This window comes from Suncus etruscus, chromosome X (genome assembly GCF_024139225.1).
Source record: "Suncus etruscus isolate mSunEtr1 chromosome X, mSunEtr1.pri.cur, whole genome shotgun sequence".
Lineage (NCBI taxonomy): Eukaryota > Metazoa > Chordata > Mammalia > Eulipotyphla > Soricidae > Suncus > Suncus etruscus.
Window position 1 is genome coordinate 63,373,446 of NC_064868.1, and position 18,782 is coordinate 63,392,227.

General features: G+C 41.0%; 1 protein-coding gene across 1 annotated transcript in view; it reads right to left on the minus strand.

Annotated features, from left to right (window-relative positions):
- The window catches only part of PHKA1 (phosphorylase kinase regulatory subunit alpha 1), a 210,960-nt gene that overhangs the window by 110,207 nt on the left and 81,971 nt on the right, over positions 1-18,782 (minus strand). The window contains exons 13-14 of the mRNA XM_049767159.1: positions 10,832-10,910; positions 974-1,108 (exon numbers count right to left, since the gene is read on the minus strand). Coding sequence (XP_049623116.1) covers positions 974-1,108; positions 10,832-10,910 — 214 coding nt within the window. The remainder of the gene's footprint in view (positions 1-973; positions 1,109-10,831; positions 10,911-18,782) is intronic.

The window sequence follows — 18,782 nt, forward strand, 5'->3', positions numbered from 1 at the left end:
ATATTATCACCAAAAGTACACAAGAGCTTCATTTTCTCAATATTCTTATCAACATCTATTAATTTTTGATGCTAACTATTGTGATAGTTATGAAGTAGTACCACATTCTGATCTCTGTTTGACTTCCCCTGATAACTAGTGATGTGCACTTTCGTTTTTATGATTATCTGTACATCCTCTTTTCAGATATGCTATTTATTTTTCAGATCTTTTCTAATTTCTTTTTATAAGAATACATGACTGAGGGGCCGGAGAGATAGCATGTAGGTAGTGCATTTGCCTTGCATGCAAATGGACCATGGTTGAAATCCCGGCATCCCGTATGGTCCCCCAAGCCTGCCAGGAGTGATTTCTGAGCATAGAGCCAGGAATAACTCGTGAGCACTGCTGGGTGTAACCAAAAAACCAAAAAAAAAAAAAAAAGAATACATGACTGAATTTAAGATGAATCTGAATAACCAAGGTAATGTTATATAACATTCTTATTAATCACTACTGAAAAATTATTTTGCCATACTAAGCAATGCTTAAAAGGAATTAGTCATCTAGATATCTTTGGGAACTATTATTTAGTCTTATACAATGGTAATTTAGAAATTGCTTATTCTTTCTTTTATTAATAGTGTAATAGTTTGTCTAACGTGGAGATCATGTAATGAAGTTTTACACATAAATACAATAAAAATAAGTACTAAGTAATAATAGGCACAGATTAAGGATTGGAATTTTAAAATAACATGAATAAACTTATTACACAACAAAATATAAAGGACTTAAAATGTTACTACATAAAATTAACATGTACTCAAAACAAATATGCATCACTGAAGAAAGGGAAATAGATTTGTTAGTTGATTGTAAACACTTTCTTAGATATAATTTAATAAAGATACACACAATAAAATATAAAAGGAAAGAAACTAGTAATATACTAAATAATGCCTTGATTTTAGCAAATATTTAATCTCCTTACCTAGGCAGGAATAAATGTGGCTGAGAATACGAGCTGGCTGCACTCTAATGGGATATACTTCAGCAATGGTCTCCCCATCAATTCCTTTGTCTTTCAAAATTGACTTTATTTCTTCTGTTTCTGCAAGAATAGAAACTAAAGGAAAGAAAGGTAAAGTCAACAGAAAATTCCATTTTATACGTATGTGAAAATATTTTAAGACCATAATATATTTTGAATGGAAGAAATGGCAAGAGAAAAAATAGTCTCAAGACTAGAGTGTAACGTTCTGGGGACCAGAGACATTGTCAGCAGATTTGTTTGCCTTGCATACAGCATCCCTGATTTGATTTTTCACATCCCATATTGTCCCCTGAACACTTCCACAAATAACCTCTTAACCTGTTTTTCCCCAAATGTAAGGTAGTCTCCTGCATCACTTTGTTTCTTTAATTACTTTTTATTCATTTTTAAAAAATCTTTTTTCTTTTTATATATGTGAGCATATATAGTTTTATTTTTTGTCCTGTTTCTGTTTTCTTCTCTTTTCACCCTCTATTGCACCAGCAATATAATGTAGCACCATTTCTTCCTCAAAGGCATATTAAAAAGGGGAAATTTTATGTATAAAAGCAAGCTCTTGGGGCCGGGTGGTGGCGCTGGAGGTAAGGTGCCTGCCTTGCCTTCGCTAGCCTAGGACGGACCACGGTTCGATCCCCCGGCATCCCATATGGTCCCCCAAGAAGCCAGGAGCAACTTCTGAGCGCATAGCCAGGAGTAACCCCTGAGCGTCACAGGGTGTGGCCCAAAAACCAAAAAAAAAAAAAAAAAAAGCAAGCTCTTATCTACTAGGGATAACAACTCATATTTTTTACAATAAAAGGGCACCTCCCACTTTGAACATATGTCATAGGGACCCAACTTAGACCCCAGAGGATTAGACACCACTCGACCAGTCCTGAACCCTGGATCCCAGACACAGAAAGACACAGTTCTACACAATAGCTGCAGGAACCAAATCCCCTCAGGAGCATCTTTAATACTGCTCTGACACCAACATGTGCCAGTTCTAATATGATATCCTGACAACGAGGAAATGGGAACAACTTGATCTAAGAGCAGGTTGTTCTACCTCACCAGCCAATAATAAGACAAAACCAAAGACTTGTTACCCTTTGATCTGTGCAAAAGCCAAGATCACTATCTACAGATGACTGGCTGCAACAATCATGACTGGACAGCACATATCCTGGGACCAATAAAAAAAATCCCTAGCCTAGGTTTTGATCTACAATATGTACAATAAACAAGATCGTTACTTCCAGAGGTCTGACTGAGACAATCGCAGCTGAACGGGTCTTCTGGAAACATAAAAAAAGACTATCCCAATCTCCATCTTAGGATCAGCACAAAGACCAAGACCACCAAGTACAGAAGATGGATAAAAACGACACTGAAGAAACGGAATTTCTAGAACCACAAAGAAAGACTTCATCATAAGCACCGCTCCTTGACCTGTGCAAACACCAGAGGTCTGCACAGACACCTGTGCAGATACAGAAGTCTGATTTTATCACCCATGACAAAGCAGAAGTCTTCCATACACCACAAAAGGTGTATGGAATCGGAGAAACTATTCACTCAATACTCATCAGATAAGGGGCTAATATCTAAGATATAAAAGGTACTGACAGAACTTAACAAGAAAAATTGTCAGAGGCTCGGCTGGGACCAGAACACTCCACATGCCAGGATTTCGTGGGCTTTTGACTGGTATGATGGGGGCTCTGGGCAGGACAGCTAGCCATAGGACCCTGGGCTGACCACTTTGTCCAGGAGAGCATGATTCCCCCCACACCAGGCGGGTCTTCAGGGCCACGCCTGGTTAATCGGGCCTTGGGGGGAGGGGGTGAGAAATTCCTCCCTAGGCATCCAAAAACTGCAGAGCCTTGGCTGGGCCCAGAACACTCCGAATGCCAGGATTTCTTGGTGTGTTTGCCTGGTATGTTGGGGGCTCTGGGCAGGACAGCTAGCCATAGGACCCCTGGGCTGACCACTTAGTCCAGGGGAACAAGATTCCCCCACACCAGGCGGGGTCTTCAGGGCCACGCCTGGTTAATCGGGCCCTGGGGGGAGGGGGTGAGAAATCCTTCCTAGGCATCCAAAAACCACAGAGGCTCGGCTGGGACCAGAACACTCCACATGCCAGGATTTCGTGGGCTTTTGACTGGTATGATGGGGGCTCTGGGCAGGACAGCTAGCCATAGGACCCTGGGCTGACCACTTTGTCCAGGAGAGCATGATTCCCCCCACAACAGGCGGGTCTTCAGGGCCACGCCTGGTTAATCGGGCCTTGGGGGGAGGGGGTGAGAAATTCCTCCCTAGGCATCCAAAAACTGCAGAGCCTTGGCTGGGCCCAGAACACTCCGAATGCCAGGATTTCTTGGTGTGTTTGCCTGGTATGTTGGGGGCTCTGGGCAGGACAGCTAGCCATAGGACCCCTGGGCTGACCACTTAGTCCAGGGGAACAAGATTCCCCCACACCAGGCGGGTCTTCAGGGCCACGCCTGGTTAATCGGGCCCTGGGGGGAGGGGGTGAGAAATCCTTCCTAGGCATCCAAAACCACAGAGGCTCGGCTGGGACCAGAACACTCCACATGCCAGGATTTCGTGGGCTTTTGACTGGTATGATGGGGGCTCTGGGCAGGACAGCTAGCCATAGGACCCTGGGCTGACCACTTTGTCCAGGAGAGCATGATTCCCCCCACACCAGGCGGGTCTTCAGGGCCACGCCTGGTTAATCGGGCCTTGGGGGGGAGGGGGTGAGAAATTCCTCCCTAGGCATCCAAAAACTGCAGAGCCTTGGCTGGGCCCAGAACACTCCGAATGCCAGGATTTCTTGGTGTGTTTGCCTGGTATGTTGGGGGCTCTGGGCAGGACAGCTAGCCATAGGACCCCTGGGCTGACCACTTAGTCCAGGGGAACAAGATTCCCCCACACCAGGCGGGTCTTCAGGGCCACGCCTGGTTAATCGGGCCCTGGGGGGAGGGGGTGAGAAATCCTTCCTAGGCATCCAAAAACCACAGAGGCTCGGCTGGGACCAGAACACTCCACATGCCAGGATTTCGTGGGCTTTTGACTGGTATGATGGGGGCTCTGGGCAGGACAGCTAGCCATAGGACCCTGGGCTGACCACTTTGTCCAGGAGAGCATGATTCCCCCCACACCAGGCGGGTCTTCAGGGCCACGCCTGGGTAATCGGGCCTTGGGGGGAGGGGGTGAGAAATTCCTCCCTAGGCATCCAAAAACTGCAGAGCCTTGGCTGGGCCCAGAACACTCCGAATGCCAGGATTTCTTGGTGTGTTTGCCTGGTATGTTGGGGGCTCTGGGCAGGACAGCTAGCCATAGGACCCCTGGGCTGACCACTTAGTCCAGGGGAACAAGATTCCCCCACACCAGGCGGGTCTTCAGGGCCACGCCTGGTTAATCGGGCCCTGGGGGGAGGGGGTGAGAAATCCTTCCTAGGCATCCAAAAACCACAGAGGCTCGGCTGGGACCAGAACACTCCACATGCCAGGATTTCGTGGGCTTTTGACTGGTATGATGGGGGCTCTGGGCAGGACAGCTAGCCATAGGACCCTGGGCTGACCACTTTGTCCAGGAGAGCATGATTCCCCCCACACCAGGCGGGTCTTCAGGGCCACGCCTGGTTAATCGGGCCTTGGGGGGAGGGGGTGAGAAATTCCTCCCTAGGCATCCAAAAACTGCAGAGCCTTGGCTGGGCCCAGAACACTCCGAATGCCAGGATTTCTTGGTGTGTTTGCCTGGTATGTTGGGGGCTCTGGGCAGGACAGCTAGCCATAGGACCCCTGGGCTGACCACTTAGTCCAGGGGAACAAGATTCCCCCACACCAGGCGGGTCTTCAGGGCCACGCCTGGTTAATCGGGCCCTGGGGGGAGGGGGTGAGAAATCCTTCCTAGGCATCCAAAAACCACAGAGGCTCGGCTGGGACCAGAACACTCCACATGCCAGGATTTCGTGGGCTTTTGACTGGTATGATGGGGGCTCTGGGCAGGACAGCTAGCCATAGGACCCTGGGCTGACCACTTTGTCCAGGAGAGCATGATTCCCCCTACACCAGGCGGGTCTTCAGGGCCACGCCTGGTTAATCGGGCCTTGGGGGGAGGGGGTGAGAAATTCCTCCCTAGGCATCCAAAAACTACAGAACCGCGCGGGGGCTTACGCCCCCGCGCGTACTTCATGTATTTCATGTATTCAGAATATCCCTTATTCTTATGTTATGTTTTCCGTACACAGAATGTTTATTTTGTATTCTCCCCTTTCCCACACCCCTACAAAGCTCTTTTTCACTCCTTAACTCTCTAACCCCTTCTCAAACATCACTAATCTAGTTTTCTCTTTTTAACTTCAGTAGTGTAGAATCGTAATCACAGTCCAAAGCTGTGCATTGTGTATGACAACCCCAAACTGTTTCAAGATACATAAAATGGACACGTATTTCTTTAGAATATTTTGTGTTTTTTCTCTGACAGCTATAATTCTTACTAAATGTTGTCTTATATAGTGATGATTCTAACCACTTTTTATGTTCTCTTTTTGAGCTGTTTAACAAGGAATTTTGGTGGAAGAGTCCCCCAGTTTAATGCTTATGATTGAATCATGTCAATGGAATCATTGTAATTGTTCTTATGGCCCCCATACGCGCCAATAACACCATGTGGCATTGCTTCTTATTTGCATAGGCACATTAAAATGGGAAAATAGTATAAATACAAATAAGATCCTATCTAATAGAGATTAGAACACACAAACCTTGTAGTGCAAAGGGACCTTACACCCTGAACATTGACATAACGACCTGGCACAGACGTCAGAAGAAAGGGCATATTCCATTCTCCCCTGAACCAGGAAAGCCATCCACGAAACATCCAGGCTGGTCTATAACATCACTTGGAAGCAATCCTCTACCATGGAAGACCTACACTGCTCAGACTTCGACCTGCTCAAAAGAGACTTCCCTTAACACTGAGAAGACTTAACAACAACAACGACCGGCTTACAGGACAGGGCTCCCTGCATTGCCCTTTGATTGTGAGATGAAAGGAGAGGATGCTCCACGTCCTGACTTCAATGTAAGATATGCAGATTCCAGGATCTTTAATACAGAAACATGATACCAACAACAGAGACTGTGTGAAAAATAAAAGTGTGTTGGCACTACAGACAATGTATTGGATTGGACGATCTAGCTTGCTTGGAGCCTAGACTTGGTCTTGTGCCAGGAAACTTCAGGGGTCTGGTCTCTTTGTACTTAGGCCAAGGTTATTTCTTTCCATGTTCCTCATATTTTGGTGAGCCTATGCAAACAACAATTGCCACTCTAACACCATTCTTACTGTGCTCCTTTAACTCTAATCCTTAAAAAGAACTCACTTAAAATTTGAGGTTAACTTAAGCTAATATGCATGTATATGGAAATGTAAGAAAATACTATGCCTGTAATGTTTAAGGAGTTACGTAAGTTTTATGGCTTTAGATTGCCTTGTGTACTGTTAAGAAATATTATAATGTATTACAATCTGGGGACTTGAGGGACAAAGTAATTGTACATGGATTCTGTGTTATTTATCTTAATGTTCTTTGGCTGAAATTTCAAAGTTAATATATCAGCAAGGGGACTTCTGAGAATTATGTTATGGGTGATTGTCCTTCCACTGTAACTTTACCTTGTCCTCTTACTTTGCACCCTTGTTCTCATAATTAAAAATAAAAATTTAAAAAAAAAAAAAAAAAAAAAAAAAAAAAAAAAAAAAAAAGAAAAATTGTCAAAACCCATCAAAATATGGGGAGAAGAAAAAAGGGGAGAGAAAATGAACATGCAAGGAGTCTATAGTTCATCCCATGACAGTATACTTCAAGGGTGGAGAAATCCTGTATCTCTTAGGCCAAGAGAATTCCCTCTCTAATATCCCCAATATTTACTGTGCCTATGTAGGAAAAAAAGAGCACAAAATAATCTCTTATATATTTATCTATTTATTTATTTTTGACTTCTATGTTTTGGTCATTTAGCAAAGTGGCAGGGTAAAAATTAAAACACAAATATTAATGGCCTTCTTATACACAAATGATAACTGAGAAGAAATAGACATTTAGAAAACAAGTCCACTCACATTAGTGCCACACAAAGTCAAATATCATGGAGGTAACTACAGAGGTGAAGAACATATACAAAGACAACTCCAAAACACTGCTTTAAGAAGTAAAAGAGGACACAAGGAAATGGAGACACATACCCTGTTCATTACTGGGAGGATTAATAGCATTAAAATGGCAATAGTCCCCAAAGCATTTTACAGATTTAATGCAATTCTTCTAAGGATACCCATGACATTATTCAAAATATGGATGAAACACTACTAAAAATTCATTTGGAACAATAAGCACCCACAAATAGCTAAACAATCCTTAGAAAAAAGAAGATGGGAGGCATCACTTTCCTCAACTTTAAATTGTACTACAAAGCAATAGTCATTAAAACAGCATGGTATTGAATAAAGACAGACACTCAGATCAATGGGATTGACTTGAGTATTCAGAGACTGTTCCCCCAACATACAATCAATTAACCTTTTACAAAAGAGCAAGGAACGCAAGATGGAGCAAAGAAAGTGGTGTTGGAACAATTGCTCAACCACATGCAAAAAAAAGTGAACTTGGGGGCATGAAGTGATGGTGCAGCAGTAAGCCTTTCATGCTGCTGACCCAGGACAGACCACAGTTTGATCTCCGGTGTTCCATATGGTCCCCATGCCAGGTACGATTTCTAAGCACATATCTTTGAGTAACCCCTGAGCGTAACTGGGTGTGGTCAAAAATCTAACACCATGCACAAAGGTCAAATCCAAATGGATTGAATCAGATATCAGACCCAGAACCATAAGGTATATAGAACACATTGGTAAAACAATTCATGACATTGAGAATAAAGGCATCTTCAAGGAAGAAATACCACTGTCCAAACAAATGGGACTACATTAAACTGAAAAACTTCTGCACCACAAAGAAAATAGTGACTAGGATACCAAGGCCACCCAAGGAATCAGGGAAACTATTCACCCAATACTCATTAGATAAGGGGCTAATATCTAAGATATAAAAGGTACTGACAGAACTTAACAAGAAAAATAGTCAAAACCCATCAAAATATGGGGAGAAGAAAGTAACAGACACTTCTTCAAAGAAGAAATACAAATTAACAAAATGAACATGAAAAATGCTCCATATCACAAATAATCAGGGAAATGCAAATCAACAGAATGAGGTACCATCTCACACCACAGAAACTGGCACACATCACAAAGAACAAAAACAATCAGTGCTGTTGGGGACGTAGAAAGTAAGGAACTCTCATTCACTGATGGTGGGAATGCTGTCTAGTACAGCCTTTATGGAAAACAATATGGAGATTCCTCAGTAAACTGGAAATTGAGCTCCCACATGATCCAAATATACCACTCCTAGGGATATACCCTAGGAACACAAAAACGCAATACAAAATGCCTTCTGCACACCTATATTCATTGCAGCGCTATTTACAATAGCCAGAACCTGGAAACCACCCAGATGCCAACAATAGATGAATAAATAAAGAAACTATGGTATATATACACAATGAAATACTGTGCAGCAGTCAGTAAAAAAATGAAGTCATGAAATTTTTCTGTACATGGATGAACATGAAAACAATTACGATGAGTAAAGTAAGTGAGAGGGAGATGAACACAGAATAGTCTCACTTATCTGTGGCATTTAAAAAAATAATAGACAGTATTGTAATAATATCCAGAAATAGAGATGTGGGCTGGAAGGACCAGTCCATGATATGAAGCTAACCGTAAGGAGTGGTGAATGCAGTTAGAAAAATAAATACACTAACAACTATCATGATGATGGTAGTGAGTGGACGAAATAGAAGGTCTGTCTCGAATACAGGCAGGGGATGAGGAAGGAAGGAGATGGGAAGGATTGGTGGTTGGAAAGCTGCATTGTGAAGGGGTGTTCTTTTATTATAACTGAAACCTAAATACAAACATGTTTGTAACCATGGTGCTTTAATAAAAATATTATATATACTTTTAGGTGTGGCAAAGCTAATATTTCAATGGATTCATATAATAGGATTGTCTCTGTTAAAATGACAATTTTAATGTTTCTATCCATGGTGCTTAAATAAAAATATTTTTTATTATAATAATAAATAATAAAATAAAATAAAATTCTAAATGGTGTTGAGGAGGTGGTTCAAATGGCAGAGCACATATCCTGCATGAAAGATCCTCTGGATTAAATAAATCCCTGGCACAAAATGGCTCTCTCTGAGCAATGCTAGGAATGAGCCTGAAGGTTCTAATCAATGCCAGGTGTGGCCCAGTAGGCCTAAGTACCATCAGATTTTCCCAAGTCCTCCACTTCAATAGCAAAACAAATATTTCTAAATAAAGATGCTGGTCATTGAATGAATTTAACCTAATATGGAAAACTTTAATTGTAGACTCAATATCACCAAGAAAAGAATATCATAAATTAATATTAATATGACTCAAATGGAAGAGGAGATAGAAACAAGATTTAAAACAACTATAAAGAATCTTTGAGTAATATCAGATTCCATTAAAAGGTAAACTTCTAGTATAGGAGTAATAAAAGGTGAAGACAGTAAGATAGTAACAGAGAGTACTTTAAAGGAAACAATCACTGTTGGGGCCAGAGTGATACTACAGGTAGGGAACTTTCCTTGTACACAGCCAACCCAATTTCATTCTCTGCCATGTCATATTGTTCTCTGCACACCAGCAGTGGTAAATCCTGAATACAGAGCCAAGGATTTAACTTCCAGGTACACTGACAATTCTATGGCCATCTTGTAGTGGAGGAGGACAGCTTTCCCAACCTCCATACTATCAGAAGGCCTGGCAACCACACCTACTTCCACAACCTCTGCGATATAAACAGCCCAGCAACACAGATTCAAGACTAATCTTCAAAAAAACCCCAAGCCCATAAAACTCACAGATACACTAGTCCTCAGGCTAAAAACTCTGGGGCTTCTCCAGGACACAGGACAGGTCAAAAAATTGTGCCAGTTCTATAGATTCTCCAAATTCTATAATTCTGACAGTCAAGTAGGAGAATAGTAAATTAGAAAGAAAAGTAGCATAAAAGCCAACTAAGCACAAGAAACAAAAATAGTAACACAGAAGGCTCAACTTGCAAAACACAGCTCAGTAAATTCTCAATTGACTTAATAACATTGTTGTGAGATATAAAAATTTTCACAAATAGTATTTTATTGAACTATATTTTGGGGCCACACCTCACATCACTATGGTGATACTCTGAAATCTGCACTCAAATCACTCCTGGCAGGTTCAGGGGACCATATGCCCTGACAGGGATTTAATCTGGGTAAACTGTATGCAATGCTGTACCCACTGTGCTATAGCCAAGAAATAATATACCAAGCAATTAGGAAAGAATGGGAAACATGATATCCATGGCCTTTCTGCTTCAGCCTCAAACCAGAACTTCCCTTTCTTTATTCAAACCAATTCCCAATAACAGGAGCAGGAAGATCCAGTAATCCAAGTGAGCTTTTACATACCAAAAGAAGAGGTGTAGAGAAAGAGAAAGTTGGGTGAACACCTTTGTTTAGGGTTGTTAGCTAGCCTCACCTTACAGTTTATATGCAATAAAATAAAAATTAACTATACAAGAGATAGAATTCTATATTTCCAACTACATAGATGAATCTAGACAGCATTATGCTAAGTATGATATAAATTAAGAATACATACCTTGAACCACAACATCTGGCTTAGGTACAGTAGAAAACCTACGATTCAGGGGATCAATTTCTCCAGGAGCTAAAAAACCCTAAAGAAAAGGCATAAAAAGAAGATTTTTTGATATATATAATTTAATTTTTAATCACAGCAGGATCATAAGGTATGAAATGCAGGTATAAAAACAAGTATCTTCATTGTTTGAAAATTTATGACTTTCCTAAATTTATGTCTGTGTTAATTTTATGTCACACTAGTTAACTGTCTCAGAATTTTTTGAAAATAGATGGGGTAAATATATAAATGAAAGATTTCTAATTATACCTACAATTTATCTATCAGATAAGTGTTTATTTTAAATAATTTATTAACACTTTCACAATAATGTGCCTGCTAAACTGAGAAGTTAGCATTCTGCTTGAATTTCTTCTCTTTAAGAAATGTGCTGAAATTGGGGCCAAAGTGACAGAAGAGTGGTAAGGTGTTTGCTTTGCATGAGGCTGACCTAGGATGGACCTGGGGTCGATTCCTGACATCCCGGATGGTTCCCAAGCCTGACAGCAGCTATTTAAAAAGACAGAGCCAGGAGTAACCAAAGTGATTCTGGGTTGGCCCATGCCCCACAAAAAAACTCGCCAAGGTTGTATTTAAAAATATAATTCAGGTGGTCCAGAAGGAACATCACCGAGAGGCACCACCAGCAGCAGCATGATGAGTTGCCCCTACCCTCTGAAAAGGGAAGAAATGGTGCCTTCCCTGCAGCTCAGAAGGGACCCAGCAAGAACTACCAGTAGCAGTTTGGTCATCTGTTCCCACACCCTGGAGAAGCAGCAAAGGTACATGTCCCGCAGCCGAGAAGGGAACCAAAGAAATGTGCCAGTAGCATAATGGTGATTTGCTCCCTGGATGAGGGAGAAAGTGTGCCCACTGTGCCCCAGAAGGTATCCAGCAAGAGGTTTCAGCAACAGTGGGTCAGCTTCCCCAGCCCCCCAGAAGTTGCAGCAAGATCGCCAATATTGCAGCCCAGGAAGACATGCAGAGAAGCGTGGTGATCCACCCCATAGTCCCAAAAGGAGCAGCAAATGGCACCCATATCTTGGCTCAGAAGAGACCCAGCAAGACCTGCACAACAGAAAGAGAGTGGCTGCTCTGCTCCACTCCCTGGCCTAACTCATAACTTATAAATGAACCCAACACTACACTGAAAAGGGCACAATGGAAAAAAAAAAACAAAGAACACTCCCATGCTTAGAGAATGAATGTGGTAGCTCTGCAGACCTACAAGTATTGGCCAACAATATAGCCTCTCTTATAAGACTGTAAAGATAAAATCTGGAGGAGGTTCAAAAAACTCAAAGAAACTATGAAATAAATTGAATGAACTACATATAAATATCAAGGATGAAGATGAGGTGCATAATGACTCCATATAACAGAAGAGGTTGGAAAAGAGCCTTAAAAATGAGATGATGAAAAAATCTTCAAAGAATGTGAACAGATGAAATAGAAGTCTGGAATAAAGTAAACAGAAACAACATAAGAAACTTTGGACTACAGAGGCCCAGGCAGAAAATCTCAATTAAAAAACAAACAAAACAAAACCAAGGACATCATTTGAGAGAAACTCCCAGAGCTAAAGAGTGTATACAACAAAATCCTGCAAGCCTAAAGTCTGCCAATTAAAGAGATTCAAAGATAAATATCCCAAAGCACATCTTAGTCACAATAATGACACCCACACTAGGGTTAGAATACTGAAAGTAGCATGATCAAAAAGGGTAAATACATGCAACGGAGCATCCTTAAGATTTACAGCAGATTTGTCACAAGCAACCATCCAGGCCCAAAGGCAATAGTAATATATAGTGAGAAAATTCAATGATGTAATGACAAAACTCAAAGAAATGAAAGCTTCACAAGTAATACTTCACCCAGACAGACTTACAGTCAGGTTTGAAGGAAGAATACACAGCTTCACTGATAAACAACATATCAGAAACATACAGGCAAAATAAGCCTTAAAAGAAGTGAATAGTCTAAGACAAGGTGGATTTGACAAACACACCAAACTCCTATAAAAAGATGACACTAAATCCTATGACAACATCTCTCTCAATGCCAATGGCCTATGGTAAATACACCAGTTAAGAGAAACAAAGGGATGTTGCACTGGTGAATGGGGGTTTTATGTTTATGACTGAAACCCAAATACGAACATGCTTGTAATTATGGTGTGTAAATAAAGATTTATATTAAAAAAGTAGAAACAGAGGGAAAATTGGATCTAAAATTTTAATGCAACCTTATGCTGCCTACAAGAAACATAACTAAATATTCAGAGCAAATATAGACTTAAAGTCTAAATGTTAGACTCAAAGTCTAACAGAGAAAAACTGTTCAAGCAAACTACTCCATTGAAAAGGCTGGGTGGGTGATTACCATTTGGAGAGACTGTGCATGTCACCTGTGCCTGTTTCTTTACTGTTCTGTCTCCTGAACCTCTCCTAAGGGGCCGAGAAGGGCCCAACAAAATTGCTCTCCTAGAATTGATCAGGCTGAAAGCCAAGAAAAACTGAGTCCCTGAGTGAAAACTGGCTATGAGTGGTAACTTGCAGAAAGGCAGACCCTCTGTCTTTGACAGCAGGCAGTAGGAATATGCCCCTGCTGTGTGATTACCAATTGGAAGAGACTTTGCATGTCATCTGTGCGTGTTTGTCTACTGTTCTGTCTCCTGAATCTCTCCTGAGTGGGCCGAGAAGGTTCCAGCAAAATCGCTTTCCTAGAGGCTCCAGAAGAGCCCAGCTGCTCTGCTTCACTTCACAGCTGTGTGCTCTTTCTAACAAATGAACCCAACCATAACAGGCAGAAAAAAATCACTCTACAAGAGTGACAGTGGGGAAATCTCACAGGCAAACACCATGCACAGAGAATGAAGATGATAGCTGTGATGGCCCAAAAACCAAAAACAATACCAACCATCTGCTTAACCTCTCAGATAAAGAGTTTAAAATAGAAATATGGAGGATCCTCATGGAAATAAAATATAGCTCTAACTGAACAGAACACAAATACAGAAATCAGAAAACTCCAAACTGAAATAACAGTTCTGAAAAACACAGTAGCTCAACTAAAAAACTCAATAGAAAGCCTCTTCAGCAGGGTAACAGCAGCCGAGGACAGAATCAGTGAACTGGAAGATCAAATGCAGAACAACTTCATACAGCAGAAGAGCTTGTAAAAGAACTTAAGGCAAATGATCATACAATGGAAAAAAGTACTCAAAGAATGTGAATAGATGAAAATAGAAGTCTTTGATAAAGTCAACAGAAACAACATAAGAATCATTGAAGTCCCAGAGGCCCAGGAAGGGGATCCCCAGGAAGACTCAAAAGTCAAAGACATCATCACAGAGAAACTTCCAGAGCTAAAGACTGCATGCTATCAAATCCTGCATGCCCAAAGAGTACCAGCTAAAAGAGACCCAAAGAAAAACACCCCAAGACACATCCTAGTCACAATGATGAATCCTACAAATAAAGATAGAATACTGAAAGCAGCAAGATCAAAAAGGTAAATTACATTCAAAGGAGCATCCATAAGATTCACAGCAGACATGTCACAAGAAACTCTCAAGGCCAGAAGACAGCGGTGTGATATTGTGACAAGACTGAATGAAATGGAGGCTTCACCTATAATACTGCACCCAGCCCAACTCGCGTTCAGGTTTGGAGGAAGGATACATAACTTCACGGATAAGCAACAGCTCAGAAACTTTACAGATGCTAAACCAACCTTAAAGGAAAAACTGAAAGGTCTACTTTAAGAAAAGACAGACCAACAGACACGCCAAACTTATACACAAAGATGACATTAAATCCCATGACAATCATATCCCTCACTATCAGTGGACTAAATGCACCAGTTAAGAGACAAAATGGATCAAAAAGCTGAATCCAACGTTCTGCTGCCTTCAAGAAACACACCTGAATAGTCAGAACAAACAGGGGGGAGAATGTTGCACTACTGGTGAAGAGGGGTGTTCTTTACATGACTGAAACCTACTTATTATCATATTTATAATCAAGGTGTTTAAATAAAGATATAAAAAAATTCTCCACATCACTACTCATCAGGGTGATGAAAATCAAAACAATAATAAGACATCATCTCACAACAGAAACTGTCACACATCACTACGAAGAAGAACATTTGTGCTGGCACAGATGTGGGGAGAAAGGAACTCTCACTGCTGGTGTGAATGCAGCCTTTAGGATATATTAAGTCATAAAATTTTCCTATATATAAAAGAACATGGAGATTATTATGCTGAGAAGAATGAGACATAGGGAGAGGGATCGACATAGAATAGTATCACTATCTGTGGTATAAAGAAAAATAAAAGATTGTATGGAAATAATATTATAGACATTAGAGTTGAGGGACAGGTGACAAGCCCATGATACAAAGTTTACCACAAAGATCAGTGAGTGCAGTCAGAGCACTAGATGCACTGACAACTACCATAATAATAATAATAGTGAGAGTAAGGAGCAGAATGCCTGTCCCAAAGACAGGCAGCAAGTGGGTTGGAGAAGTGAAATAAGACATTCATGGTAGGAAAGTTGCACTGGTGAAGGATTGTGTACATTCTATGACTAAAACCCATCTACCAACAGTTCTGTAACCATAGTGTTTAAAAAGAAATTATTAAAAAGAAGATAATGAAAGTGAAATAATTGAAAGAAAATAAAAGAAAGAAATGAAAATAGAAAAATATGAAAGCATTCTCACAGAGAGACTGGATAAGGAGAATGGGAAGTAAAAGCAAAATAATTAATTAATTTTAAAAAGTCACAATATTGCTTCCCCCCACATGGGCGCCCAGACCTGCGGCTACCCCGGCAACCCAAGCAACCCTCCCCAGGGACCTTAAGCCTGAGTGGAAGGTAGGAAGGGTGAGGAGAATCCTGCACCTGACCCATTCTTCACCGCTGGGACAGGCTAGGACCAATAGACTAGGTGAGATTGGGCCAGCCACCTGGACCTTTGGGAGACCTAGAGCAGCCCACCCCCCTGAGCCCCAGAGCGGACCTGGGACTCCCAAAGGGCTGAGGGCAGCAGCCAACAGGGTTTGGCTGAGGGAGTTTCTTCTGCTCAGGTTCGAAGAGGCGGAGCTCCATTGACTTCCAAAGAGATAAGGGAGTATAAAGAGCTAGGCTCAACAGTGCCAGCAACCATTGTGGCCAGGAGCGAAACTGCACTAACTGACAAGAATAAGGAGAAGGAAATTGACAAGACCCACTGAAGGAAGGCTGACCTCCAGGTAGCAAAGGGGGGGAGAAAGAGCTAGGCTCAACAACGCCCTCCACCATTGTTGCCAGAGGAGGACATGCACTAGCGGACAACAAAATGGAAAAGCAATAGATCAGGCCACATAAAGAGCACAGGAGGAGCCAAACCTCAGCGAGCTCACCCAACAGCCGCCTCTAGAATCACCTTCAGGGAGGGGACCCATCTCCACGCCTCAGGGGACCAAAGCAGGCTGAATTTAGAAGGAACAGCACTCCAAAGCACACCAATAAATACAAAAAAAGATGGGTAAATCAAGAAAAACCCTAATATTTGGAGATAAGGAGACAAACCCTAGCAAGTTTCCAAATTCACCAAAATGCACAGATCCATAGGAAGAAGACCTAAAAGCAGCCATGAGGAAGAAAATAGAAGAATTGATAAAAGAAATGAAAGAAACGCTAGCTACTGAGTATAAGAAATCTATGGATGAACAAATAAGCCAAATTAAAGAAGAAATCTTAAAGAACATGAGAGATTCCATACAAAAAAAGTGAAGGAATTAAAAGACAAAGTAACAAGCCTTACAAGCAGAAACACAGAGTTGGAGAAGCACATTGAGGAACTCGAAGGAAAACTGCAAACAAAAAATGATCAAGAAGCCAACAAAGAAATAAAAGGGAAAGCACTGGAAGGAAAAATCCCATATCTAATGATCAAGGACAAAAGAAACAATCTAAGAATTGTGGGTGTACCAGAAGGGGAGGAAATAGTGAAAGGGGAAGAAAGAGTAGTCAGGGAAATAATAGCAGAGAACTTTCCCACCCTCTGGAAAGAAACTTCAGGGCAAATCCAGGAAGTGAAGAGAGTCCCTAATAAAATAGACTCTAATAAACCAACACCAAGACATATAGTAATCCAAATGGCAAAAAACAAAGAGAAAGAGGAACTCTTTAAAGCAATAAAGGAGAAAAAACCTCAAGTACAAAGGAAGGGACATAAGAATCAAACCAGATCTCCCATTTGAAATAATTCAAGCAAGAAGACAGTGGAATGACATATTTAAACGACTGAATGAAAGAAATTTTAAACCTAGGGTCCAATACCCAGCAAAACTATCATTCATATGGAAGGGCAGACTAAAAACATTCTCAAACAAGAACGAACTTGAACTATTTGTGCAAACAAAGCCGATCCTAAACGACCTACTCAGAGATGAATTACAAAATCCAAACCCCCGATTGCAACAACAACCACTCCACACAACAAAACTGCACAACAGTCCTCTCTCTCAATAATCTCCCTAAATGATAATGAACTAAATTCTCCAATTAAAAGATACATAGTAGAGAACTGGATTAGGAAAAATAAACCGGATTTCTGCTGTCTGCAAGAAACACACCTACAACTACAGGATAAGCACTGGCTTAGAATAAAAGGATGGAAAGTAATTATTCAGGCCAATGGAAAACAAAAAAGAGCAAGGACAGCCATTCTTATATCAGACCAAATTGCATTCAATATCCAGAAAGTGACCAGAGACAAAGAGGGTCACTATCTACTGATCAGGGGAACATTAGATCAAGAAGTACTAACCCTGGTCAATATCTAAGCACCTAATGTAGAGCCAGCAAAATATGTGAGGCAAGTGCTTGCAAACCTGGAGAAACACATGAAGGGAAATGTGATAATAGTAGTGGAACTCAATACTCCACCAAACAGAAAAATAGCAAAAAAATAAGAGCCCTAAATGAAAAATTAGAAGATCTAGGGCTAATAGACTTATATAGAGCCCTCCATCCCCAGAAAGCAGAATACACGTTCTTCTCAAGCTCACATGGAACCTTCTCCAGAATAGACCATGTCTTAGGATACAAAGCCAACCTATATAAGACCACAAATGTAAGGATCATTAGAAGTACCCTATCAGATTATTATGCAATAGAGGTCAAAATTGACTTCAAGAAGAAACAATGGAGAAAACTAATACCTGGAGATTAAACAACATGCTGCTCAACAACAGCTGGATCAAAGAACAACTCAAGGAACAAATAAAAAGATTCCTTGAGAAAAATGATAATGAAGAGACAACTTGTCAAAATTTGTGGGACACAGCAAAAGCAGTAATTAGGGGGAAACTCATAGCAATACAGGCCTATGTCAAAAAACAGGAAAGTAACAAAATCAACAGTTTAAATGATCACCTCAAGGAATTGGAACAACAGCAGCATAGAAATTCAACCACAACCAGAAGGCAAGAAATAATACAAGCCAGAGCAGAAATAAACAACATAGAAACTAAGAAAACAATACAAAAAATCAATGAGACCAGGAGTGGGTTTTTCAAAAAAATAAACAAGTTAGAAAAACCACTGGCAAAACTCACCAATAAAAGAGGGAAAACACCCAAATCAGTAGGATCACAAATGAAAAGGGAGAGATTACAACAGAACACCAAGAAATACAACATATCATGAGATCATATTATGAACAACTATATACTCAGTTAGGCTACCCAGTAGAAATCGACATATTCCTGGAAAAATACCATCTTCCGAGACTGGAAAAGGAAGAACTAGAAAGCCTAAACAGAACAATAACCTCAGAGGAAATTGAAGACATAATTAAGAAACTCCCTAAAGGCCAGGTGGATTTGCAGGTGAATTCTAGCAAA